This window comes from Cyrtonyx montezumae, unplaced genomic scaffold, assembly GCF_038088225.1.
Source record: "Cyrtonyx montezumae isolate F1298 unplaced genomic scaffold, pur_monq_1.0 scaffold_0, whole genome shotgun sequence".
Lineage (NCBI taxonomy): Eukaryota > Metazoa > Chordata > Aves > Galliformes > Odontophoridae > Cyrtonyx > Cyrtonyx montezumae.
Window position 1 is genome coordinate 53697426 of NW_027071824.1, and position 26689 is coordinate 53724114.

The window sequence follows — 26689 nt, forward strand, 5'->3', positions numbered from 1 at the left end:
AATCTCTCTTGAAAATACATACTGATCTTACATTAATGCACATAAATAGATAGTAAGTTCAGGATTCCCAAGGGAACGCACCCATTTTTTTTTTTCTGTTTGTCCAAATCACGTGAACTTTTCTTTCCAGGAGGTTTCTGTGGGTAAGCAGATGTGGTGTTGAAACAGTCAGAAGTAAATGACTGGAGAAAGACAAAGGTGGCTGAGCAGTGCTTGAATGCTCTGGTATAAATGGCCTGGATTATAGGTTTGAGCAGATTGTGTGTTAAAATAGTGAGGTGAGTAAGCGACTAGTTCTTAATAATCCAGATGATTAATACCACCAATCAGAACATAGAGGTGCTGAAGAACTGTTTGCTAGCTCACTTTATATTTCACTGTTTGCATTCTGCATCTGGTGCTCTGTGTGAGTCAAAAGAGTTAACTGAGCTCAGCGTGGAAATACCTCCCAGTGGATCCAGACATGCAGGTGGAGCTCCGTGTGTCCTCACTGCTGCGTAAGAGTGAGGCACCAGCAGCACATCCTGCAAGCAGCTCCTGCCAGCCTGGGGTCCAGATGGAGATGGAAGGAGCACTGCATGGGGACAGGTCTGCTGGGCTCAGGGGCACATCTACCATGACAGCTGGCAAAGCTGAGCAAGATGCTGAAGCCAGAAATACCATTTCATGGCTAAGTGCTCTAAGTGCCAAGTGCATGACTGCGTGGAAGTGGGCAGCACCATCCATCTTCCTCCTATAAGAGTGGTGCATCAAGTCAGTGCTCTGAAAGGACACATCTGGGTGCCCACCATTGAGAAGGGAGCAGGATCTGTGATGCCAGGCAGGCGAAGAGCTGCCTGGTGCCAGGGTTCTGTAAATGTTAGTGAACAATAAGAAGCGCATAGGAAAATCCAGAAACCTAGCACTGAGTTTGTGTTTGTGGGGCTCCATGAGCAGGATGTAGGCAGGTGAGCTATGGTGTGGCCTTAAAGCCCATTAGGTACTCCCCATATCTGTCCATGTGCATTCTCACACACTGTGGTAAAAGCAAAATGACTTATTCCCTAAAAAAGTGAAGTAATCCAGTCTGCATCTGGTAGGACATATGAGTATGGGTGTCAGCAATTGGTATAAAATAGCTGCCGGGCTGGAAGTCTGTACTCTGACTGGTTCATTTAAATTCATATTAAAAGCTTTAAAATTTGTAGTTGTAGAAGATATAGTCGATTTTGCTATGATATTTAGCTTAGAAAAAAAATGAAAAATTGAATATGAGGCAAAATATTGTCTTGTTTCTGTTGGCAGAAAGGTAGGGCTCTCCCAGATGACTTTAGTAAGCAGCTCTCCCGTGTGAAGTGAATGGGAGCACTTCTTGAAAGCCGTACAGCGCCATGCTTTGATGTTCACTGGGTCTCTGTTGTCTTTGCAAAATACATCCTGTTCTTTCAGTACATATGTCCACATTTGAAGGAATTAACGAGTAGTTACTAGCAGGAAGAAATTACATACTGATGTTCTGAAATCAGATCTGCTATATGGAATATTTCTATACTGCTTTTTGGTTTTAGAAAATATTCCTACTTCTTTCATTACCACAGTCATTGCTGTTTTAGTTCTGAAACTGCCTTATACAGCAGCATGTGTACTTAAGACAATATTACACACAAAAGCAATAATCACATAAATATGTGCCTATGTGTATAAATATGTGCCACATAAATAACTGCCTATTGCAGTATGTATCCCTGCTTTTAACCCCATACGATAGAGGTCAGTTTGTTGCTTTTTCTTTACAGAACAAGGAAATACAATAAACATTCCTCAGAAGAGTGGTCATATTTATTCACTGAGATCAGAGGACTGTATGTAACCCCGTGTTTGCCTTTCGTCTCAAAGATCACTCAGACAGCAGCAAGCAGCGGTGCTGCTACAGATGGGCACACGTTTCTGCAGCCATTTATAAGCTGTAGGACTGAGGTCCAGCTTCTGGATCCACACATTAGTGCAGCAGAGGAGCTCAGCCGACATGGGGCAGCCCCTCCTCTACAGCTGCTCCGTGCTGACTGTACTGTCATGGCTGAGGAAGCAGCCAACACAGTTGAAAAATTGGGTGTTTACAATCTCCCGAGTAAGGGATTACTTTGAGCAAGTGCGTCTAAGATTCCTGCTAGACATTTAGGCTTATGGCAACCTGTTCTGGGCATTTGGACTGAACTTGAGTGTTCCTGCTTTGCTTTTTGCTCTTGAGATGTCATTTCTAGCATAAATTTCAGCTTACTTTCTTCCCAGGTATGAGTGATCTTTTCCTTCAGTGGATTATTGATTTTGTTCCCACTTTTGTCCTCCCCTCTTTGTGTTGATCTTTGTTTTGCAAAGAGAAATCTAACTTAAAAAAAAAAAAAAAAAGCTGCCTCATGCCCAATCCCAGCTTTTCTGAGCTCATCTATTTACCTTTTCTTCCCCCGCAGAGTGTGCAGTGTTTTCACACTCAAATCCTACATGCTTTTCCTGTCACTTGTTTAAATAATGCTCTGGGCTTACCTCCTGCCTCCCCCCCAGTTCCTCTTCTTCCTCCTTCCATGACTTTTTTTTTTTTTTTTTTTTAGGTCTGTCTGCCTTTCTGGACACATTAAACATTTCTTATCTACTAGTTTTGTTGGTTTTTTTTTTACTTGAAATAAAGTTGTAAATAGTTACTACTACTACTACTACTAAATATATCAGCACTCCCCCCCTCATCTCTGTATCTTCAGAAACAAGTGGATCCCTTTGGGCTGGGATCCCCACGCTGCCCTTATCAGGCTGTGGTGACAGGTGTGCAGTGACCCGGTCTTGTGACATGCCAGAGGGTTTTATAGCAGCTCTACTTTTTTTTTTTTGTGTGTGTGTCCACCACGTGATTTAGCCAGCACAGCAGGCAACAGACACAGAAATTGTACTTGTGAGCAGCCCATACGCATGTATATATCTACAGAAATCCCTCCGAGCACCAGGCAGCACTGCTGTGCCGTGCGAGTGATGGAGCACTGGCACCGGCTGCACAGAGGCTGTGGGGTCTCCTCCCTGAGATCTTCAGATCCACCTGGGTGTGGGCCTGGGCACACTGCTGTGGGTGCCCCTGCTGGAGCAGGGATTGGGCACAGAGGTCCCACCAGCCTCAGCCATTCTGTGATGCTGTGATCTAAAAAGACTGGTAATGAGAAGGCATCTTTTGGCTTGCAGATGCTGAGGGAACTTCCTGAAGCTATAAATGGAAGCTTTTCATAGAACTTGCCATTGTCTCAAAATAGCCACATCAGCCTGGCACATCTGGGATTCAGGGTGCAGCAGTGAGGTACACAAAGCCGTTGTTCCCTCTTCAGTGAAAACTTTGCCTAAAAAAGGCCATGAAAAGAGTGTCGCTCACTGGGAAGAGGAAGAGCGCTTGCAGTGTGACAAGGAGCTACATGGCAGCTGCTCAGCACAGCCTCTTGCTGCCCACAGTGCTGAGATTTAGATTTAGGCTCTGAGGAGCACAGACCACAGCAGTGGAGACATTTGGAAAAAAAAATTCTCAGAAAGAGTGGTGAGGCACTGGCACAGGCTGCCCAGGGAGGTGGTAGAGTCACTGTCCCTGGAGGCATTCAAGAAAAGGGTAGATGTGAAAGAGACGGTCAATGGGCATGGTGGGGATGGGCAGATGGCTGGACTCAGTGATCATAGTGGTCTTTTCCAATCTTACTGATTCAGCGATTCTTAGGGGCAAAATGGGGTGGGCTGCAGCCTTGGTGGCATTTTCTGTGGTGGGTCGTGACTCTGGAAAGTTCACAAAAGCACAGGAACTACCAAGGCTTAGATAGCAAAGGAGAGAAACACAGTGGAGGGGAAATCTGCACTGACAAACAGCTCTGCGAACAGCATGCATCACCTCAGCCCTCTAACACTGATCTGGCTGTGTGGAGTCAGCCCCTTCATAAATAAACATAGAGCAAACAGTTTTCATGTCTGGCTTCTGTCAGGTTAATTTACGTTTGCAGGACTCAGTGAAGTTGTGCTGTATCAGCATGGACAGGAGGTGAACCCAGCTTCTCGGGCTCTGCACAACTGGAAGCACAGCCGCAGTGAAGTCCTTCACAACAACTCAACGATGCATTTTGGACCAAGAGCTCTGCTCGCAGACTGCCAGAGGCTGCGTGTCCCCATGGCAGGATGGTGCACGCCAGCAGCTTGGGAGAGCCATGTGGAGCATGAGGGGTCCCTCAGCACCCAGGGGGTGGGCACAGCACCTGTGTGCAGTGAGGGCTGCAGCGCTCACGCTGCTGGCGTTTCTGGAACGCTCTGCGTGTGACACAGCAGCCTCGGCAGGTGCCAAGCCGAGGCGAGCTTTTACAAAGACCATTGTTGACTCCTTGGTTCACCATGTAGGGGAAACGTCGCTCGCCGCTTCTTTAGGGGGGGAATTCAGTGCTTCTAATTTTAACCACCCAAAAGCCAGGCGTCCTGCCTGAGCTCAGAGCTCGCCCCACGAGAAACACGACCACCCCTCCGCCTTCGTCCCGCGTCCCCTGAGGGGAACCCCGCGGTTCCCGCAGCCCCCCGAGCCGGGCGGGAGGCGCCTGCGCGCTGAGGCCGCTCGCTGCCAGCCCCGGGCTGGCGCCTCCCGCAGCCCGCCGGCGGCTGCTGCCTATTCGAGTCACGGCGGCGGCGGGACGCGGGCTGCCGGCGCCTGGAGGAGCGGTGCGGGGTGGAGCGCCCGCGCCGTCCATCCGACCGGGAAACTTTGCCGAGGGCGCCCGGCAGAGGGCACGGGGACAGGTGAGGGGCCGCGGGTGGCGGAACGCGACTCGGGACGGCGCGGTGCCGCGGGCGCGGTGCGGTGCGGTGCGGTGCGGTGCGTGCAGCCGTGGCTGTGAGCCGCGGGATGCGCTCCTCGCAGCTGCGTGTCCTCGTTCGCTGCGCGGAGTGAGGATACGGCGAAGTGTGGCGGGAGTAAAGTGCGGAGGAAGAGTAATTTCTATAGCTGATGACCTTTAAGTGAAGTGAGCTCGCCGCAAAGAGCGAATTGAAATGTAGCGTTTCTTACGCCGCTTTCCCGTTTGCGCTTACTTCGTTATGAAAGGGAAAATGGTGCCTCGAAATAAGTGTCCTCCATGAGGCACAGGGTGAGAGCTGGCTGCTCCACGTGTCCCGTTTCAGCTCGGCAGACCCACTGCACAGCTGCTCGAAATCTCTTGAAGGTGTCTGAGCCTTTGGGGACCACTGGGAATGAGTTTCAAATACATTTACTATTGTGATGCCACTGGGTTTGCTCAGTGTTAAGCTCATCCTTTTTCTCAGCTCAGCCAGCTGGCTTGAGCTTTCAGATAGGTAAACTCTTGCTACAGTATATCTAAACCTATATAGAAGAAAAAAACCCTTTTTATTAAAAAAAAAAAAATCTTTGTCTTGTGCTGCAAAACATTATGCTGTAACACCTATGTTTCAGTTGATAACCCTCCACCACAGTTGTGAAGGGCAGATTTTCCACTTCTGAAATGGGACTTTGGTTCTCTGAGGTTCATCTTTTGAACAGGAGACTTTTAGCTTGTGCTCTGCTATGACAGTGTTGGAGGTGAAGGCTAAAAAACTGTATCTAAAAAATCAGAGTTCTCACTGTTGTCTTCCTAGCATCACCTCTGGGTAACATTTTGGGTCCGAGCAACTTTCCAGCTCTTTCCAGTATAGCTAGGGTGCTGCAATATCAATGTAATCATGTAAAGACTTTAAGGTGCTAAAGCTTATAAAAGATGGATGCGTCTAGATTTAGCTTCAAACGTTTTAATTTAGGCAACTAAGTAAGTGGTGCAGATGCTCAAAAGCACTGAACATCCTCTTGTTACAGCTGTGGATACTCTGTTGATGAAGATGTCCTGTGGCTTGGTCAGTGCGTGCTAGAGAAACCTTCCTGTTGTGCTGTTTTATGGCCACTGGGTCATGGAATCATGGAATATCCCAAGTAGGAAGGGACCCACAAGAGGCCTCTGAGTCCAACTGCTGGCTCTATGCAGGACCATCCAAAAATCAGACCGTATGTCTGAGAGCGTCATCCAGACCACTGCCCTGAACAGCCCGTGCCAATAAGTTCTAGGCAACACCTCGTGCATTTTTCTTTGTAAATCATTTTGATGCAGGGACAGCGTACACCATGTCCTTGTGATGTTTGATCCTGCTAAATGTCTGTGTGTTCTGTAGCATGCCTTGTCTGTGACACACTCTGGGCAACTGACAGCTGTAAGAGCTACAAGAGGGTTGAATTTTCCTTCCTGGTGTGTTTATCCTTACCCCTTTAAAATGGGGCTGAAGAGACTCTTTATTTTCAGACATTGCCTAGCTTGCTTGAGCCTTGTGCTCCAAGTTCGTTGGGGGAAAGTAGTGGAATTAATTGCTTCAGTGCCATCAAGTGTTGAAGAGGTGTTCAGTTCAAAAAATAAAAAGAAAAAAGAAAAGAATAATTTTTAGGTTAGGGGTCATGGTTTTGTAATTCTCTCATTTTCTGCCGAGACCTTGCAAAGTTGCTTTTAGGCAGACCAAGTGGTTTCCCTGAAGGACTTCATCATAACTCACCAGCCTTGGTGTCTCCCTTTTGATCTGGTACCTCATCAATAGGGCAAGAAACTGTAATATTTGTTTACTGTATTCAGAAGTAATTTGTTGGGCTGGTGGTGATTTTGTCTTTTGTTTGTTTGCTTTTTCATGTTCTCTGGTTAATTAGTTCTAAATAACATGTTGCTTAGGAGACCCCAAATGATCCTATAGGAGAGCCAGACATTGAGGCTCTTAGTTTTTCACTTTTATGTGGGGTGTTGTTTTTTTTTTGTTGTTGTTTTTTTTGTTTTTTATCAAGGAAACAGCCTTGTTCCTCCTTCAGGACCCACCAGTCCTTATTTAGAAGAAGAGCTCTGTGTGTTGTAAGAAAGCCTTAGGCTACAGAAGCCTGTTTTGCTTTCAATTAATTCTTATGCAGGTTAATTATCCCTGGTGATCTTATTTGCCTGTGATTCTGGGGCCATTCAGTAAACAGGAGACTAAAAAGCTGATTCTTATTTGTGTAGGGCATGAAGGAATACTCTGGGTATTTCACTGAGCAATATGAGTTATAGTAGCTAGTGTTCAAACAATGTTGTTTATGCATACTTTCCAAAATTTGAAATAGACCATTCTTCAAGCTTAACGCTGAGGTGAAAAGGAGAGAGTAAAGTGTTACTAAACTATGTAGGTCTAGCTTGCCCTTCAAAAGCAATTTTTCATGAACATTTCAGTTTAACGTGTGTTTGTTTTTCTTTGGATTTTTTTTTTTGTCTTCTCTTTGCAGGATTCTTCAAGATGAACACTACAGCAGTCAGCCCACTCACTGTTACTCCATTAGGCATTATTCCAGACTTAAAAAATGCCACCTCTGTGCCTTTCAATGAGACTGCATGTGAAAATTGGAAGGAGATCCATCATCTTGTTTTCCACGTGGCAAATATTTGTTTTGCAGCTGGTCTGATTATACCAACGACTCTGAACCTTCATATGATTTGTCTGCGAGGTTTGCTCACCATAGGTAGGTGACTTGTTCTGGAGAGCTTTGCACCCTGCCTGTGGCAGAAACAGGGAGCATTACAGGGGCATCTCCAGACCACAGTGAAATTCCAACGTGTATCCATGTACACATTATTCTGCTGAAGTTGTTTTTGGTGAAGGCAAGGACCTTTCTGACCCAGACAGATATTTTCCAGAACTGTTATTTATCTTAAAATTTCACAGTGGTGCAGTTTACAACTTCAAAACTAGGTAGATGTTGAATTGAAAACAAGTTTGCCCCACTTAATTTAAACTTCTCCAGCTGCTGAAAATTAGCTGGTTTCCAAATTGTAGTCAAATCCTTCAATCCTTAAGACTTTAATTTTAGGCTTCAATTAAATACTAGTACTATGCATTGACTGACATGCTGGCTTAGTAAATCTATAATAGGTAAAGTTTTCTTTGGAGAGCTTTGGACTGTATGTTGTCTTGCATTTTGAGCAGATACAGAACAAAAATTCCTCAAGATGAGTTAGCAGCTGGAAGCAAATGTACTCTGTGGGCAGCAGAAGATCTGGTCCCTATGGATATTTGTCCTCCGCTGCTCCTCCAGGCTTAGTGTCCTCATTTCTTCCTGGTCTAATTTAGCAGCTGATCAAGAGCCGTCACATGTTGATTTTTCTGATCCATGTGTACATGCTGCCTGCCCATGCACCCATACAGAATATTGAATTCATATTCAGCATTACCTTCAGGGAAAAAAGGGGAAGGGATATTTAATTGCGTATCTGATCCCTTTTCTTCTGCATGAATAATAAGGAAAAATGTATCTGTTACCTCTACAGCCATCTCTTTTGGACATGAACAATTGTTTCACATTTATCTGCAAGGGAATCTCTGATGCATAACCCATCATCTGTTAAGTACTGTCTTTGTAGGCTAAAAATAACATCCCTGATCATTAAGTATGCCTTATCTTGTAAAACAATTGTCATTATTCAAAATAAAGTAACTGAAAAAGAGTAAGCATCTGAAAGTTTATCTTTGATGCCAAATGATGTCACACCAGAGGGTTCTAGTTCCTGCCATGAGTTTGTCAAAATACAGTGATGATGCCTCCCTTTCATTTTCAAAAATGACTGTGTACAACTTCAGTAGGTTTTTTTTTTTGTGTGCAAATACAGTTCCCTAGTTAGACATAAATGTCTCTGATATGGATAATGAATGTTTGTTTCTAGGCTGTTGTTTGTCTAATTAATGCACTACTAGTAATCAGGTTATGTAGGCTGCTCTTTCTATGTGATTTTTAGTAAAAGGCCATCGTGGGCTGCACCCTTCTGCTGTCCCCAGTCCCTTCCTGAATTCCTGTTGCTCCAGGATAGTAGCCTTGTTACAGCAGAACTGCAGTCATTTACCATCATGGTCCCAGTGTCTGTTTGTGGCATTGTAGCCATGAGCTTATGCTACCATTGCATGTGCTGATCCAGAGCCTGACTGCAGTAAAACTTCTGGGTGTATTTGCACTCAGTGGACAAGCTCTTGATTTTATAAGAGAACGTGTTTATTGGTCAGTGAAATTTAATTTCCTTTTTTATTTTTTACAGGATGTGCATTGTTCATCATTTGGGCTACGCTCTACCGTTGTGCCTTGGACATAATGATCTGGAATTCTGTGTTTTTGGTTGTCAACCTTTTACATTTCATATACCTAGTATATAAAAGAAGACCGGTATGTACATCAGCTGTATTGCACAATCAGTTCAGTAGGATGCAAGGGAAAAAAAAGTTTTGACCATATTTCATGGACCTTTCATACTCATTGCTTTGCACAGAAGTGTGCTAGTCCATATGTTTTTACTGTCATGTTCTTTTAAAATGCAAGTAAAAATAAATTAGACTGCTATTTTTTTAAATGAAGGTAAACAACAAAATAGAATCTTCTTGCCTTTCTCTCATTTATTCTTTTAGCTGATTTACTGTATTGATTGAGTTTTGAGAGTCATATCTCAGAGTTCTGCAACTCCCTTTGTTGCCTGCAAAAGGGTGCATTAAGATACCTTTCTTCAAATGCACCATAATTACGTATTTGAAATACATACCAAAACCAGAGGATATTTTGCCCTACCATCAGCTGAATGTTTATCCCATAGAAAGGTATTTTGTTTCTATTATTCATCCAAAGTTGCATTGTCTCTGCAGAGTGATAAGCAGCCCAACTTTCTGCTGCTATTATATGCATGTCAAAACTAGATAACTTGTAATATAATATTTGCTAGTGTATACCACTCAAATTTTAATGAAGTGCTAAGTGTTCAGAGTGTTAATATTACATTCTGTGGTCTACAAAGTCTAAGGCATATAGATTTGTAACATGAAGATTACAGGAATATGCGCTGTCAGGTTTGGAGCAGAATAACCCTGCTTTTACTTTAAATCAAATGCTTTCCAGAATTGTTTAAATTTTGATACAACAAAACTGCTGGAAATAATCTCTTCACCACATCAAAGCAGCATGGGGAGTTGGAGAGGAACTTCAGGTTCAACAAGAGCACACCCAGAGTCCTATACCTGGCTTCTCCTCCCCTCTACTCTGCCCTAGTGAGGGGTCACCCCTTTCTTTCCCTAATGGGCAGGATATGACATGAGGTACATCTGGACTACTGCGTCCAGTTCTGGGCTTCTCAGTTAAAAAAAAAAAAAGCAGAAAACAAAACCAAAAAAAAAGGGAATTTCTAGAGATTAAGCATTCAATTGACATTGATACCTGCAGCATAAGGTCTTGACCAGATATAGGGAATGAAACTAGGAGCTTGCTGGAATAGTATTCTGTATGAAGCCTTTGTAAATGCTCCTGCTGAGACTGACATTACTACCGGAAGAGTCTTCTTAGAACAAATGTCAGTAGAGTTGACTTTAAGAATGAATGACCACCTCTTGACATTCTCTATAATCTTGGATAGAGAACAAATTAAAATCGTGAAACCATTACCACCTGTGCCTTTACTAAATCTTTAGTTCCTTCAATCTTATTCAATATTGAACTGCTTTCCAAAGACAGAAATGTGCAGGAAATAGAAATGTTAAAATGTAGGAGGAATATCAAATACTTGTAATGGGAAAACGGTCTGTGTAGGCATCAGCTGCTTCCTTCGGTGGTCTCTCACATGCTGATACTGAAATATTGCATAGTTCATTCCAGAAATGAAAGGCCTCTTAGATGTAGCGTGCAATACTTGAGTCTAACAATTAAGAGCACTTTCATAGAGTACAAATAATTATTTGTGGTTTCTACTTCTGAGACAGTAGGTTTATTTTATGAAAGAGGAATGAGGAGTTGGAGTCACCTTGTTTCACTCCATCTGCAAGTTACACATCCAGCTTAAGCTAGTTATCCAGTGTAATTCAACCCCCTTACCTAATAGCTGTTGGAGGTGTGATATTCCTTTGACTGAAGAATAAGCTTGTACGATTGCTAACTACTAACCTATGTTTACATGGTCATAGTTGTATTGTATTTCACTGCTGCTTTCTAACAGCATTAAGAAAAGGTCAAATAAATGCTCATCTAAACTGTATGGGGATCTGTAGCCTGGTTCTCGGGAATTTTGTATTCCTACCACTGCACGTGTGGTACTATGGTTTGTCAGCATCTCTGAAAACTGAACTCTGCATCCTTAGTAAATCATGTGAAGTTAAACAGTAGTGGAAATAATGTGTGGACAGGGTAGCATCCCAAACAACATACAAATCACTTTGTTACAGGCTATGAGCAACAGTATTACTTGATGTGTGATAGTCACATCTTTTTAGCTGTTTGACATATTCTATTTACTGTGAACTTTAAGGCTTTTTTTTTAAGTGTTTTTCTACAGAAAGCTTGAAAATGACAAAAAAGAACGAAAAGAAATTATTAGGAACTGAATGAGGTTTGAATGAGTTTTGCCTTTCCACTTATATTTTATTGCCCATCTCAAAATCAATTTTATTTAGTCATCCTCACAAATTACATTTTTAAGGAAAGAAAAGAATGGAAGAGTAATTACAAGCTAGTGATATTACAAAATGAATAATTAATATTTCCAGTTGTTAAATATTTATTTTATTAAATGGAGCATGCAAAATGCAGTGAGTTTCTTTTCTCACTAGAAGATTATTTCTGTGGGTTTGATTCCTCAGAGCTTTACAGATTTGGCTTTTTTAGTCTGAGTGGAAGCTGAAGGATTCTATTCAGTGTCTGTACAGAGCTCTGACTCGGAGCTTTGGCAGGATCCCAGAGTATTTCAACCACTGCTGAACAAAACATTACACCTCCCCATATGGCTCATTTGGAACATGACCCGCAAGCATGACTGGAGAAGCAGTCAACTGTGCACGTGAAGAGTGAGTAGTCTGTTACTAGCCAGACCATCCAAAGTATATCTACACTGCTTTACCTAGTCAGTCGTTAGCAAAGTAGTTGTGACTTTTTCCCCTAGTGATTGTTAAGCAGTAGAGGAAGAGCATGAAATTGGAATTACATACTTAGTTAAGGGAGTGGTTAACCTTCTAGGGTCAGATTCTCTCCTCGTATCTCTATGCATTGTTCCAGATTCAGGAGTCTTTGGAGCTCCTTCTTTTCATCTGAGAAAGGAATTCATCTCTCTTTGAGTTGCATTGGTGATGGATAGACAGAAGTACAAATTAAAGTGATATAGCTGTTAAAAATGAGGGTGTTCCTCAAGATTATGGGGAAAACAAACTGCCTGATGTCTCATGTATGTGGAACATCATTTAAAATCAGTTTAGGGCAATCACAAACATGAGAAACAGAGGCACAATGGAGGGAGCCCAACAGAGGGGCTATGATAAAGGGACCCCAGCCTGCGAGGAGAGGCTGGGGGAGCTGGGACTGCTTAGCTTGGAGGAGAGAAAGCTCAGAGATCTCATCAACGTGTAGAAATACTTAAGTACGGGGTGCAGTGAGGACAGAGCTGGACATCATTCAGCAGTTTCTGGTACTAGGACAACAGGCAGTGGGCACAAAATGAAACACAGGAGGTAATATCTGAGCATCGGAAACCACTTCTTACTGTGCAGGTGATAGAGCATTTGTCCAGGTTGCCCAGAGTTACCCCAAATCCTCGACTGTATTCAAAAGCTGCTTGCACAAGGTACTGGGTGGTGTTACTCTAGGTGGCCCTGCTTGAGCAGAGACTTGAGCAGGATGATCTTGAGATTCCCTTCCAACCTGAGACATTCTGTGATTCTTTAACTCTATTGCTAATCCTGTCTGAGCAGTTGTATTCCAGCCCTTCTCTTTACAGTCCTGGCAACATTTCTGTGGCAGAGACAGCATTATAGGAGAAGGGAGTCCATGTAATAGAATACTGACAAAGTAATTAAATGGATCTAATTAAATGTCTTGAGGAGACAGTAAGTGGCATTTGATTGAAGCATATGTATGCGCAGATCAAAAAAGTAAATGAGCAAAACCTGAATATTTTAATATAGTTGTAAGTGGTAAATGTTCACAATGTTAGCAGTGAGTTTTGCAATGGATAGTGAAAAGAAAGTTCTGAGAAGTTCTCGCAGCAGTTTTTCATTTTAAGCCTTTGAAGATAAGTACTGGTGTCTGTTTCGCAGTGAGGCTGCATAAAAATTTCAGTGGTTTATAACCATTATTTCACTATTCATTTTTTTAGGGTAAAAGGTGAAGGCTATAGGTTTGGGATATTATTTTGTTGACCTTTTGTGGAAAATGAAGGCTACAAAGACCATTCTGAGATGTCATTAAATGGTAATGTCAAGGTTACCTATGCAGCCTTATCTCTTCCTGTGTAGAAATGTAATAAGTGGCTGTACACTGTTTCTGTGGGATTAACTCACCATCTCTGCCTACTTGATTGTCAGTTCCAAAGCAATTTCCATGGGGTTCAGTTGCCTACGTACGAGATGGATGGCATCCAGTAGCTGAGAGTATGGATGGTATCCTTCAAATATGGTTCCATAAATTGGAAAGCTTCTGCTTCAACTCAATTTGATCTAGATGTAAATAGACTTTAAATGTCATGGATTTTCCAAAAACTTCCATTATACTTGATTTACTGTTCAGTACTTGTATGTAATTCTACCAAGAACAGGGAGAGTTTTTGATGCAAAATACATCTCTTAGGGTGGAAGACTAATATTTTTGCCTTAAGACAGTTTTCTGGGGAGGAAATTGTATGTAATTCAAAGCTTGAATTAATTGTGAGCCTAGGTTAGTCCAAGGACTCCCTTGCTCATCTTGGACCGCATACTATTGCAGGCACAGGGTTCTCAGAAATTTCTTAGTTTCTTCTGTTTTCTACCATGAGCTGAAAATTGACTCCTGGACTTCTGTGTGGCTTTATTCTCCCCTACTCTTAAGATGGAATAACAAATATATATATATAATTCATATATATGAAATATATACATATATATATGTATATATAAAATGTATAAACTTGGAATATTCTCGTTTGTTGAAGTGTAACTTGTTTTCTTCTTTATCTACCATTTTTCTTTCTTGCTTTTCCTTTTTTTTTTTTTTTTTTCTGTTTCTGTGTTAACTTTTCATCATCTGGTGCTTATTGCTAATTTGTTCAAGTGGCCTCTGCTTTAGGGAAGGCCAAGGACACTGTCCTACCCTCTGCTGCATTCGTTCAGGAAAGACCTCCAGGCTTCGTGTTTCAGCCAGCTTCCTTCCCATCACTGCTGCTGCATGAGTTTGGGTGGGCTCCTAGACGTGGGATGTTCAGCTGCCAGGAGTATTCTTCTCCCTCCACACACATGGTTTCAGTAATGATGGGTTTGTTTTTTAGGAGTTGTAGTCCCACTTCTCTGCTGCAAGTAAGCCAAGAAGCTAAGGGATGAAAAGATTCTCAGGAAAGCCCAAGAGATGGCCACAATGAGTTGTGGGCATGATATGGAAAGTGCAGGCAATCTCATTATTTTCCTGTGTAATTCTGGTGCAAGTTCTATGTGCTGCTAGATTAAAAGAAGTCTAAAAAGATTCCATGTGCCTGACTTACCATGCTTTTTGCATGAAACTGTTGTTCCTAAAGCACCCTATAGCTGGAGTTGCTGGTTTTAGCTAAGATTTTGGTTGCCCTATCATGGGCAGCATTGTCAATAGATGTCACGTTTACCAGTTCTTTTCTTGCTTAAACATAAGAAATACAAAGACATTACTTAGATTTAGCAGCTCAAGCATGCATGCAGTATTTCCCTTTCTTGTCTAGACTGTTTCTTTGTATTGATATCTTTGGTGTTTGCATTCTAGATCAAGATAGAGAAGGAGCTCAGCAGCCTGTACAAGAGAATGTTTGAACCGCTCCATGTGCCTCCAGAGCTATTCCAGAGATTAACTGGGCAATTCTGCAACATTCAGACTTTGAAGACAGGTCAAGCTTATGCTGCAGAGGATAAAACATCAGTTGATGACAGGCTAAGCATCCTGCTGAAGGGGAAGTAAGTGCTATAAAGCTTGGGTGGTACTGTGTGTTGTGGGATGGCTGAATTCATGAGAAAGTTGATGGATATCTGTGTTAACTTTTTCAGTGTTACAGTTTGTTGCATGTTATGGTCTGTTGCCACGCAGTTTACAGCCATATGCTATTTCTGGTACTATTTTCAAATGACTGTGGTTGTCTTTTAATGCGAATACATTGTGCCTTCATGTGTGTGTGCAGCTGTATTGATATTAATGGGGATTACATTCTTATAACACTGAAGAGTCTTCCAAAGCAAGCAAGAAGCTTGTTCCTGTTCTAGGTGTCTAAGACTAAAAAATATTTTGTGTGAAGGAAGGAGAAAATAACCATCCATTAGACTTTAAACCAAGAGGTCTGTTGAAATTGGTTCTTGAAATTGGTTCGTTGTGCTTTTACATGCAGACAGAAAGGGGCAGGTGCATTGGTCAGACCTAGCTGGTAGACCCAAATGAGAAAGGATAGAATGAGCTGCCATGTCCAGGCTGTAATCTTGAGGTTCTTTCTAAGTTCTGCCCAAAATTTCAAGCAGTCTTTGTTAGTGGGAGTGCTGACATCAGGTTTCATCATTTTTTCTTCAAAGTCATTAGCAGCTCATTCCTGAAGCTGGTTATCTAAAGGAAGCCTGATTCTGGTCTGGATCTAGAGCATTACACTTCAGATCTTTTTCCTTTTTGCCAGTTGTGTTTTGGGGCTGCACACCGCGTCAGGCAACCAGAATTGGCTGTTAACCTTACATCTGGATTTGGTGGAGGTTCAGGCAGAAAGTAGGTTGACTCCAACTACAGAAGATGTACCTACTTCAGCCTGGTACCTTCTGCATTACCATTGTCAGCAATCATATTAAAATTTAGATAAAATATATCAGCCTCCATGTTTTTGAAATGATATTTCATACTTCTTTTTATTTCCAGAATGAAGGTTTCTTATCGAGGGCATTTTCTGCATAATATTTACCCCTGTGCCTTTATAGATTCACCTGAATTTCGATCAACTCAGATGAACCGGGGTGAAAAATTCCAGGTACACTTTGGCTTAAATGTCATTGGATATGAGTTAATGAGACAGTTAATAATAATAACCAACTCAAAGCAAAACCCAAACACAACACAAACAAACAAGAAAACAACAACAAACCCCCAAATATAATTTTAGGAAATACTGAACTATTTGGCTTGTGTAACTTTGCTGGCTTTCTAATTCTGGTGTCTACTGCTGGACCATGTCAAGAGTAACTTTTAAAATGAAATGCTGCAGAACAGTGTTATGATGGTGTTTCCTGAGCAGTCTGTCTTTGCCAGTTTCTCTCTTTCATTTTGCTGTTTGGAAGCTTATTTTGTGCTGGAAGATTATTTGGACAACTAATTTATAAGTGAGAGTTTTGCTGAGGAATGTGATGATGTGAGCAGTCTCATTGCTAGTTCTAAAACAGAATAGGAAAGTTAATTATGGAGTAATGTTATTACTAAATTCATTAGTAAAATGAAAGATTTAAAAAATGCAGGAACTAGTCATTTGAAAGTTGTTAAAACAGCATGAATTGAAAGAGGTTGTGTTGTTTAGAACTAAAATATTCCTAGGGGAGCAACAAGAGTATGTATCTTTAGTGGTGGAACAAAAAGGGTATGTATCTTTAGCAAAGTAATTAACTAGAACATTAATGAATATATTATACCATAGCGTGTGGTAAAGATAGTATTATTAGAGAGGGTTTTTTTTCACATAGTACTGAAATCGCTGTTGCTGTTCTTCAATGGCATGTGTAATATGGACTGCCTAAGGCTGGACTGGCTACAACCCTGCTGAAATCTCTGATATGGCAGAGGAGGAGGGAGAAAGAGTAGGGCAGAATCTAAAATTGGTGATTGATGTAACACGTTCCAGTCACTCCCTATGCTTAGTGCCAAAGGGAGATAGTTGTCAGGACATATTCATTTCATGGCACTGAGGCGTCCGGCAACACTGTACTCCTCTTGGTACCATCTATTTCTCCCATGAATGATTAGAAATTAATCAGTTCTGCTGAAGGGAAAAGACTCACACCCCTAGTTATGCCTGCCTGAAAAATTATTGCAGTCTTGGTGCTTTGTGCATCCTTCACTTGTGAGGTTTGCTAGCAGTTTGCTATGACACACACATTCTTGGCAATGCCATCAGCACAGGATGGGAATTTCGTCCTAGTGACTCCATCTGCTGGCAGTGCTGCCAAGTTCTTCCCAAGTTTCTATTCCTCTGTCACAGACAGTAAAGTTAAAGCCCAATTATATATGGCAGTTTTCCATTTTCTCTTAGGTGTGTTTGTATATATTTATATCTGTAGATATGTGTATATACATATATATATATATATATATATTTTTTTTAGATAAAGGTAGTTTGTGATAGGACACTTTGGACACTTTTGTCTTAATAAATTCTTCTGGATCCCTTTTGCAAAGCGTGCTGCTGCAACATTCCAGAGCTGATTTCTGTCTGCCACTGCCCTCCGCTGGTGCAGCTGGACAAGTCTGACCAGGGATTTGTAGGTGCTGTAGCCTTCCACAGCAGGGTTGTCAGTACCTAAGTCAGTAAGTCCAAGTGTGAAGAAGTAGTGCTTGTGAGATCCAGAGTCTGAGTTATAAGAGAAAAAGGCATGGCATTTTGTGGTTTTTTTTTTTTTTTTTTTTTTTCTCCATCTCCTTTTTTAAACTGTTTTGTGGAAACCTTTGGCTTGCACCAGTTCCTCCTGCTTGGATGCAGTAACATGAACTGAAACTGAGTAGCCTGCAGGCCTGTTGAGATGTGAGTGTCATCAGCACAGGATTGACTTTGTATGTAAATCTCCTCTGACGTAAATGTTTGCTGTTTTGGAACTGAGAGATTTCCCCTTCACACCGGATTTCTTGAAAAGCAAACTGGTCTGCTTATCAGATAAAATCTGATGGTAATAACCATCTGAGAAGACTTAAATTTGTAAATAGGATTTTCTAAGGGATACCAAAAAGTTGCATGTCTTTAAATTTGTTTTAACTAGAGGCACAATGAAATGGCAGCACTTATTTGCAAGCAAAAGAGAAGGGCTAATTCTGTGTGTTTTTCTCAGGTCACCATTATTGCAGATGATAATTGCAAGTTCCTTTGCTGGTCCAGGGAAAGGCTGACATACTTTCTGGAAACTGAGCCATTTCTCTACGAGATCTTTAAGTATCTTATTGGCAAAGACATTACAAATAAACTCTATTCACTGAATGACCCAACCTTAAATGACAAGGTAAGCAACTGCAGTTTCATTTGGGAATGTGCATACAGTCACACGTATAATTACTTCAGCTTTAATGTGCCTTTTTTTTATTCTGCTGCTGTTGGCTGTTGAATTTGTATTTGTTGCCTTTTAGTGCCAAAGTGTGAATCAGTGCAACATTTTTGTCAGCCACTGATACTAGTTATTGTTAGCACTGAAATGTGTAGGAAAGGTGAATAACTGAGATTCTGAATGGATTGGCTGGTCAGCTGGTGGACATGGTGCCCAGTAGATAAAAGGTGCTTCTTCCTGGTTATCTTTCTTACTAATAAATGGGTATCTTTGTACAAAGAAGCTTCAGGATATTTTTAAAAGAACTCCCTTGCTGGATTCAAACAAGAAGAAGAGTAACATCAATGTGTGTGTTTGAGGGTTGCAAGTACGAGGAAAGAAAAGCAAATGTTGGGTTAATACAATATAGTTAGTGGAAGAAGACATGAAATCCATATAAACACCTTTGCTAAGGGCTCTGTCTGTAACTCATTCTTCTTTGAACATAGAGGAAGTGTGTTTTAGGTGTCTCGGTAAGTGGTCTGGTCTGGTTGTAGTCGTGGATATATTGATTATTTTATTTTACTTTCATTTTGTCTCCTTCCTTAGTTACACAGCTTTTCAGTGTTTGGAAGGGATGCTGCTTGGCTGCTAGTAGTGGGGTTTTTTTATTATTGATGCAGTGGCTGCAGGATTCTCATGCATAATTTATTTGAAGAACTTTCACCATCACTTATGAAAAGCTTGGAATATTTATAAATTGTGTTCTCATATTCTGTCTTTATTAACTTAGTTCACACTAACTCAAAGCAAAAATCCTTATTGGTGGAAGAAGATCCAAAAGGAAAGGCTGCCACTGCTGCTTTATAAAATATATCATTAGGCTTCATGTGGAATGTATTTATGATTAATTAGACACTGAAAGTTTCCTGAATTTTCAGTAGGCTACAGAAAGAGGAAAAACAAAGGCGTGTTGGGAGGGACAGCTGTTAAAGCGCTGCTTGTTCTGCCTTCTGGTTAATAACATACAGAATTACTCTGGTCAGTGAAGCAGAAGGTTACCTGTTTTGCAATTAGGTCCTCAAAACTGTTTCAGATCCTTGTTTTCATTGATCATCTGAGGTTGAAAGTCTTACTAATGCAATAAGATAAGTGATCTAGCAGGGATGTACCATTTGTAATGTACATCTTATAAAATGTGTGGTTAACTCTTCTTTTTTTGGAGGGTGTGGTGGTGAAAGGGATGGCAAGAAAATGGGAGAGAGATGTACTGTATTAAAAAACAAAAACACTTGTGTAGACAATAAGTAATTTCTGAGGTATGGCATCTGGAACAGACATGTAACAGCGTGCTTCCTTTGTGCACTATGAATTGCATTCAGCCAGCATCTCCTAGGTGACTGCTGTTTTCCACATTCCTTATCAATTTTTTATTGTTTTCTCATCTTTTTTTCCTCTGTTTCCTATTTATTTACTTCTTTTCTCTCTTCTTCCCCCTTTCTTTCATTCTCTTTTTAACATGTGAATGACTCCAGGTACACTATGGTGTTGTTACTGGGCCTGGTGTATAGAGTTATCCACAGTGCTGATATCTGACACAGCAGAACAGCAGCAATGGTATTTCTTGATAGTACCTCATAGAATACTCAGTGTAAGATTTCAATTCATTGATTTTAAGTGAAAGATCCTTATCATGCCTTCCAAAAATTAAATAATTGTGTTGTGCTGCAAGGGCGGGTATTTCTGTCATCACATGTCAGTCCTAGCTATTGAAAATATTTATTTTGATAGTGTTCTGTTGTATTTGCAGAGCCTGGGAAGTCAAACGGATGCCCAACCCATGGGGCTAGGTGAAATCAAGGCTGAAAGGGACTTCGTTTGTAGGGTTTAAATATGAGTTCATAACATGCTGATGTGTCAGTATGAACAGAGAAGTTCCTGTCAGCTTCATTCCAACTAATGTCGGTTTTGAGTTATTTGTGCACTTGAGTATATATTTCATTCACAAGTCATTTAGAAGAGCTAACACCATATACAGATATATGGCTTCACAATTTTATGCATATTTCTTCATTAAATGATATTTTCACTTCAGTTTGCAGCAACACTTTAGTGAAAGTAGTCACATGAAAGACTGTTGTAACTGTCGCATCACAGGGACTTCAGAAAACAATTGTTCTACATGAGATGAAGTGGCAATTCTTGACTGTTAAGTTCAGTAAAATTGAGATACGCATTATGCATTTGTCATACACGTTGCGCCTTTCAGGTTCACCTGTCTTTCTGACACTTAATAGCATCTAATGAGATACAATACATAGTTTCATATAAATGTGATATAGGACATCTCAGAGTACTCCATGCAAATGGAAAATCCCAAGATCTTTGTACAGACAGTAACAGTCACAAAATGCAGTTTATGTTATGTTAGGCAGTCACAGCTGAGACCAGACTGTCAACTGCAGAAGAAACAGCTATTCTGTTTTAATTTTAAATTTCATAGATTCATAGATACCTTAGGTTGGAAAGGACCTACAAGATCATCTAGTCCAACCATCCTCCTATCACCATCCCTGCCCACTAAGCTACTAAATCAAATCCCTTAGCTCCTCATCTAAACGCTTCTTGAACTCACTTGAACTCTTGAATTTACTTGATCTCTTTTTGAAAATATTTATTTCTTTTTAGGCTTCAAAAAAGATTGATCGACAGCCAAGTCTATGCTCACAGCTCTCTGTGATGCAGATGAGGAACAGTATGGCCAGTACCAGTGACAGTGAGGATGGCTTGCAGATGTTTCTTCGTGGGACTTCCTCTTCCTCTTCTCTTCGTGAGTGCTTAAAAATAGGTTATACCAGTCTTGAGCATGGTTTGGTTGATCACTAAAGATGGTTGTAGAACTCCTTTTGTCTTCAGTGGAAGCAGAATGTAGTTTTTGAGATGCTGCTGTAAACCAACCAAGTGTAAGGAGTTAGTGGTAGGGAATCTATCAATCCTTAAGGCTTAGTATGCTAACTGAAGGCAGTGGAAAAATAACATGTATTGCAATCATTTGCAGTATAACGTAAATGCATAGATATAATATGGAATGTTTATAGCAGTGGAGCAAAACAGTGTGAATGCACAGTGCCTGTCACAGTAGTATCTCCTTTGGTCTGTGTCTGGTTCTTGTAGAAATTAAAAAACACTTACCCTTATCCACTGGGTGCTCTGCATTTCCTCTGAGGCAGTTTGTATTGGCAGGCTCTGGAGAGAGATGCTGCACAGCTAGTTTTGTGGCCACCTGGAAAATCTCCAAATATGCTGTCAGGCTCTCCTTCCTTGTGTTTTGTATGATGGGATCAGTACAGAACAGATGAAGGGAGGGAAGTCATGTCTGACCTTTTGCTTCCAGTCTTGGAATTTACTCCTTTAGAGAATCCTTTTAAACAATTGTTTCTAGGCTTTTGTTCTTTACTTTTTATTTTCCCAAATCTAAGCTTTAACAACCATCTGAACTCTGAAAGCAGCTTTTGAAAACAGCAACAACAGCAAAATAACAGAAGATGCTCAATTGTCTTATTTGGTATAAGCTGTTAGTTTAACAATTTTAAAGGGTCACGTAGTATTATTGACTTTGCTTCGGGGAATATCTTTTCTTGGGTAGTTAGAATTTCAGTGTATGAGGGAAAGAATCACAGTTATTTATTGTGGTTAAATTCTGCTGAAGTTAAGAAAAAAAAGTACTTGCATTTTACTGTGTTCTGTTGTGTTCCTCACAGTTCTCACCCAAGAACTCCTGCAGACTTGGAGGGCCTGTCTGTTTTCACTTCTTACATTTAGTCTGCATTCCCAGAGAAGTGGAAGCAAAAGCTCTGCTAGTGTTTCAGCCTGCTAGAGTGTCTGGGGTGACACCTGCTACATAGTTGTTAAGGGCTGGTGAAAACTCCAGTGTTATTTTCTTCTTTCTCCTCAGCTTCCTGAAAGGACATTTAAAATCACAGTAGAGTTGAGTTGGAAGGGATCTCTGGATCAAGTCCAGCCTCATGCTCAAAGTGAGGTCAACTAGAGCAGGTTGCCCACGGCCATGTTTGCTCAAGCTCAAACTGTTTTCAGGGTTGAACACTGTACACCTTCTCTGAGCAACCCATTCCAGTACCTACCCGTGAAAAAAGTTTCCCTTACTGCAGCTTATGATCATTGTCCCTTGTTCTTTAATGCATGCCTCTGAGAAGAATCTGACTGTCTTCTTTTTGCTGTTCTGTTAGGTAGGTGGAGACAACAGTAAGATTCTCTGAAAGTTCTGTTTTTAAGGCTGAGCACACCCACTTCTCACAGCCTCTCTGTGTATGCCACGTGCTCTAGCCTGACCACCTTGGTTATCTTCACTGCACTCTCTCCACTGTGTCCATGTCTTCCTTGTACAGGGGAACTCAAAACTGGACACTACAGGGCCAGTCATCTCACCACAGAAAGTGCTCAGACTGATGAGGCACAGTCAGAGCATGGTAAATCCATGGTGGCCGTTCCCAGCAGTGTTCCTTCATGTGTTTGGACACAGCTTCCAGGAATATAGGCTCCAGAATCTTTCTGGGAACCTCAGACTAGGCTGACAAAACAATAGTTCCCTGGATCTTTCTCCTTGTCCTTTTTGAAAACGGACATGACATTTGCCTTTTTCCTCTCCTCTGATTGCTGTGACCTTTCAAAGGTGATAGAGGGGGTCTTGCAATTGCTTCAGTCCCCCTTAGCACTCAGGGATGCAGAGCAGGAAGTTCCAAAGTCTCTAGTATTGCTTGTTGGCTTTAGGGGTCCCTAATTCAGTCCAATTCCTGTAAGTAAAGTATCAGCCTCCCAGTCTCTGTCACTACATTTGCGGACCTGGGAAGCCTCAGGACAAACTTTACCAGTTAAAAACTGAGCCAAAAAAAAGGTGTAGACTTGTCTCAGTCTTTTCCATGTGCTTTCTCTCTGGATCCTGTGCCCCACTGAGCCACGGCCTCACAGTTCCCCTGGTCTTCCTTTTGTTGCCAGTGTGTATGGAGAAGCTCTTCTGTTGTCCTTCAGTAGATCCAAGTCCAGCTGAGCTTTAGCTTTCCAGTTCCATTCCTGCATGTGTGGGCTGTGTTTCTGTGTTCTTCCCGAGCTCAACCTTGCTCTCACTTTGTATGTGTGTCTGAGCTCTGTCAGAACTTTCCCATTCCCCTGTGACAGCTTTCTGCCACGCTTGCTCGACCTTCTGCACTTTGGAATGAACTGTCCTTGCGTTCTGAGGAAGGTGTCCTTGAAGATGAGCCAGCTGTTGTTGGGTCCCTTTGCCCTTGTGGGCCAAGTAGATCCCTGAGCAAGCCACAGTCCACTGCCCTCAGGTCCAGGGCTGTAACTCTCATATTTGTCTTGCACACTTCTCTTAGAATCTTAAAATCCACCAACTTCTGGAAGATGCAACCAAGGTTACTGTCAGCCTTCACCTCCCTGATGAGTTCTTCCTTGTTCGCCAGTGACAGGTCCAGCAGAGCACCTCCCCTAGCCGGCTCATCGATTGCTCCTGCAAGAAAATTGTCCTCTGCAGTCTCCAGAAACCTCCTGGGCTACTTGTGCCTGGCCCTGCTGCACCAGACATGGCTAGTCAGAGCTTCCAAGTACACAGGCCTGCGACTGTGAGACATCATCCAACTATCTGAAGAAGGCTTCCATCTACTTGCTCTTCTTGACGAGGCAGCAGATACTTGATGTGAAGTCTCCTGTGTTGGTCTGTTCTCTGATCTTTACCCATAAGCTCTCGACCTGCTTGTCACCTGTTTCAAGGCAAAGCTCCATGCATTGAAACCAGTCTTTTTCATCCAGGGCACACAGACAAATTGGCACGCTCAGAAGCCTGAAAGAAAATGTAAATGTGTATTTCTGCAATCGTAGCTGGATTTAAAATTCTCTTTCAGGCCTAGAAGCAGAACACTTACACCAGAATTTCACCTTTGGGAGAAAGTAATCTAAGTGCTTGACATTTCCAGCTGTAATTACATTAATTCCTGAGATGCACCCATTCTTAGCAAATACTTGTTAAAAACACTTTTCTGTTGTATGTTTCGTGGTTTGTGTACTGTATTTTTTCTGGTGTATGGTGTGTGCTTTCCTCAAGGGAGAGAGTGAAATTTCTGTTCTGCAAACAGCAGTTGGCTCTGCCACAGCCACCACACCACTGGCAACAAGAGGTGTGATAGCAGCCTCTGTAGTCCAATGCTTCTCTTAGGTTTGGGGAGGGAGGGGGGTTACCCACAGTGCAGTGTGAAGTACACCTCAGGAAATACTGTCAGTTCTTTCTTTGCATTTTGGTTAATGTCAGATTTTTGACTCCTGCAGTTGATAAAAGATGTTTTGTCTGATTAAATCATAACGTTTTAGTCTTTCTTTTTGCCAAAATAACTTGTTAGTTTGTTTTTCTTGTGTAATGCCATTGCCCAGTGGTGGGTTTGCTACCAAGGTGAGCTCTGTCTGAAGATTTGTATTGGCTTAGAGTTGTGGCCATGTATGTAGTTTTTTAAAAATTACCAACTTTAATCATTTTATAAGGAAACTGTTACAAGATTATTTTCAAAGTGCTTAGCAGTGAAAGAGTGAGAAACTCTAAGTAATTGGCCACGAACTACTATTACTAACCAAACTGTGTTTTGTATTTAATTAACTAAGAAACTTGACTAACTGTTTGCTTTTATATTAAGGAAATAACCAACACGAGTTCTGTAATGCTTATGGAGTGAGTCATTTGCAGCATGATGCTTTCTGTTGATAACATCACATTAACTCAGCAAGCATCCTGAAAAAGGTATTGAAATGAGATTGTGTATTATGGTATATGTGCTTGACATACGTGATCCATCTGTATATAATTTGTTAGTAAATGAAGTTGATTTATCTCTTTTTTCCAAAGTACAAGGTAAGTAGAAGTAGTCAAACTCAATCAGAAGGGTGGGTGCAGCTGTCTTTCAGTTCTATAAAAACATTTCAGTACTGGGTTCCTTTCAGTAAATTTATTGTTTGATGGTCATACTTATTAATGATATAGTTAGTGTCTTTTCTTAGGATCATAGAATGGCCTGGGTTGAAAACAATCTGATTTCAACCTCCCACCATGGGGCAGGGTCACCAACCCCTAGAGCAGGCTGCCCATAGCCACATCCAGCCTGGCCTTGAATGCCTCCAGGGATGGGGCATCCACAACCTCTCTGGGCAACCTGTTCCAGTGCATCGCCACCCTCTGAGTGAAAAACTTCCTCCTAACATCTAACCTAAATCTTCTCTGTCTTAGTTTAAAACCATTCCCCCTTGTCCTATCACTATCAACCCATGTAAACAGTCATTCCCCTTCCTGTTGTTACCCACCCTTTAAGTATTGGAAGGCCACAATGAGGTCTACCCAGAGCCTTCTCTTCCCCAAGTTAAACAAGCCCAGTTCCCTCAACCGTTCCTCAAAGGAGAGGTGCTGCAGCCCTGCAGCTCTTGCTTTAGATCACTCAAAGTTGCTGATCTATGAGTAATGTGAATTTGGAAACTTCTGAGCTAAGCAGGAACGTAGAACTGTTTTGTTTAGGTAGTATGTTTATTGGCCTTATCTCACAGTGTGCTTGCCGTGTTGCACCCAGCTTGTGGGTATAGCAAGATCAGGTTTCATAGGAAATACCTCGGGTGAGTGCAGGAGCAGTGTATGGAAGGCTCTGTCTCAGACTTCCATTCAGTGTTGGTGGAGGCATGAACAGGCAAAGTGTAGTGGTTGCAGAAAACAAGGGCGTGGCATTGAACCAAACAACAGCATCAGCCACGATGCTGCATCCTGCTGGGCAGTTACAGCTTCTTTCTTCTGATTTCTGAAGAGAAGCAAGTACTTTGAAAGAGAACTGTTCTAAAAATTGCAATAAACTAATCTAAATCTACAAAATATGAAAAAGAAAATTGAAACTGCAGTCCAACGTTTACAGGCATCCTTTTGCCTTTGGGTCTAATTTGTGGGTGTCTCCCAACAAAGTCAGTTTTATAGCTAAAGTTTGGATTTAGGCAGCTGACTGATCACATGTTGAGGCTGTAAAAGCTCATCTGTGTAGAAAGGGTGTGCTTAACAATTCCAGTCCTTCCCTATATATGTTGGTAAGCCTTTATTGTGACAGTAAAATAGTGTTTTGAATGCTAGAGTAAAATACTGATACATTTTCAACATAAAAATTCTAGAAAGCTAAACAGTGTTTGTGTGAATGTGACTTAAAATGCTAGTCTTGCCTGTGGCAATTGTTTTGTTCTTTGTGTGAAATACAGTGTAGAAAGAAGTCCTTCCTCATAGGCCTCAGCAGAGTGCTTTTGCTGTGTGTGCCCTTTTTTTTTATTTACGTAGCAAGAGCGACCCTGAAAGACTATGTGATAACTACTGGTACTTTTTTTCCAGAAAATTTGAGTT

General features: G+C 41.6%; 1 protein-coding gene across 2 annotated transcripts in view; it reads left to right on the top strand.

The window, feature by feature from the left end:
- BVES (blood vessel epicardial substance) overlaps positions 1-26689 on the top strand; it is a 44228-nt gene that overhangs the window by 16389 nt on the left and 1150 nt on the right. The window contains exons 1-7 of one of the 2 annotated variants that reach the window (XM_065735582.1): positions 4732-4773; positions 7310-7543; positions 9108-9232; positions 14789-14976; positions 15911-16019; positions 18079-18246; positions 20956-21097. In XM_065735582.1, the coding sequence (XP_065591654.1) occupies positions 7321-7543; positions 9108-9232; positions 14789-14976; positions 15911-16019; positions 18079-18246; positions 20956-21097 (955 nt within the window). In that variant the 5' untranslated portion in view covers positions 4732-4773; positions 7310-7320. Of the gene's footprint in view, positions 1-4731; positions 4774-7309; positions 7544-9107; positions 9233-14788; positions 14977-15910; positions 16020-18078; positions 18247-20955; positions 21098-26689 lie in introns of those variants that run through there. The other variant, XM_065735573.1, reaches the window with a different exon arrangement.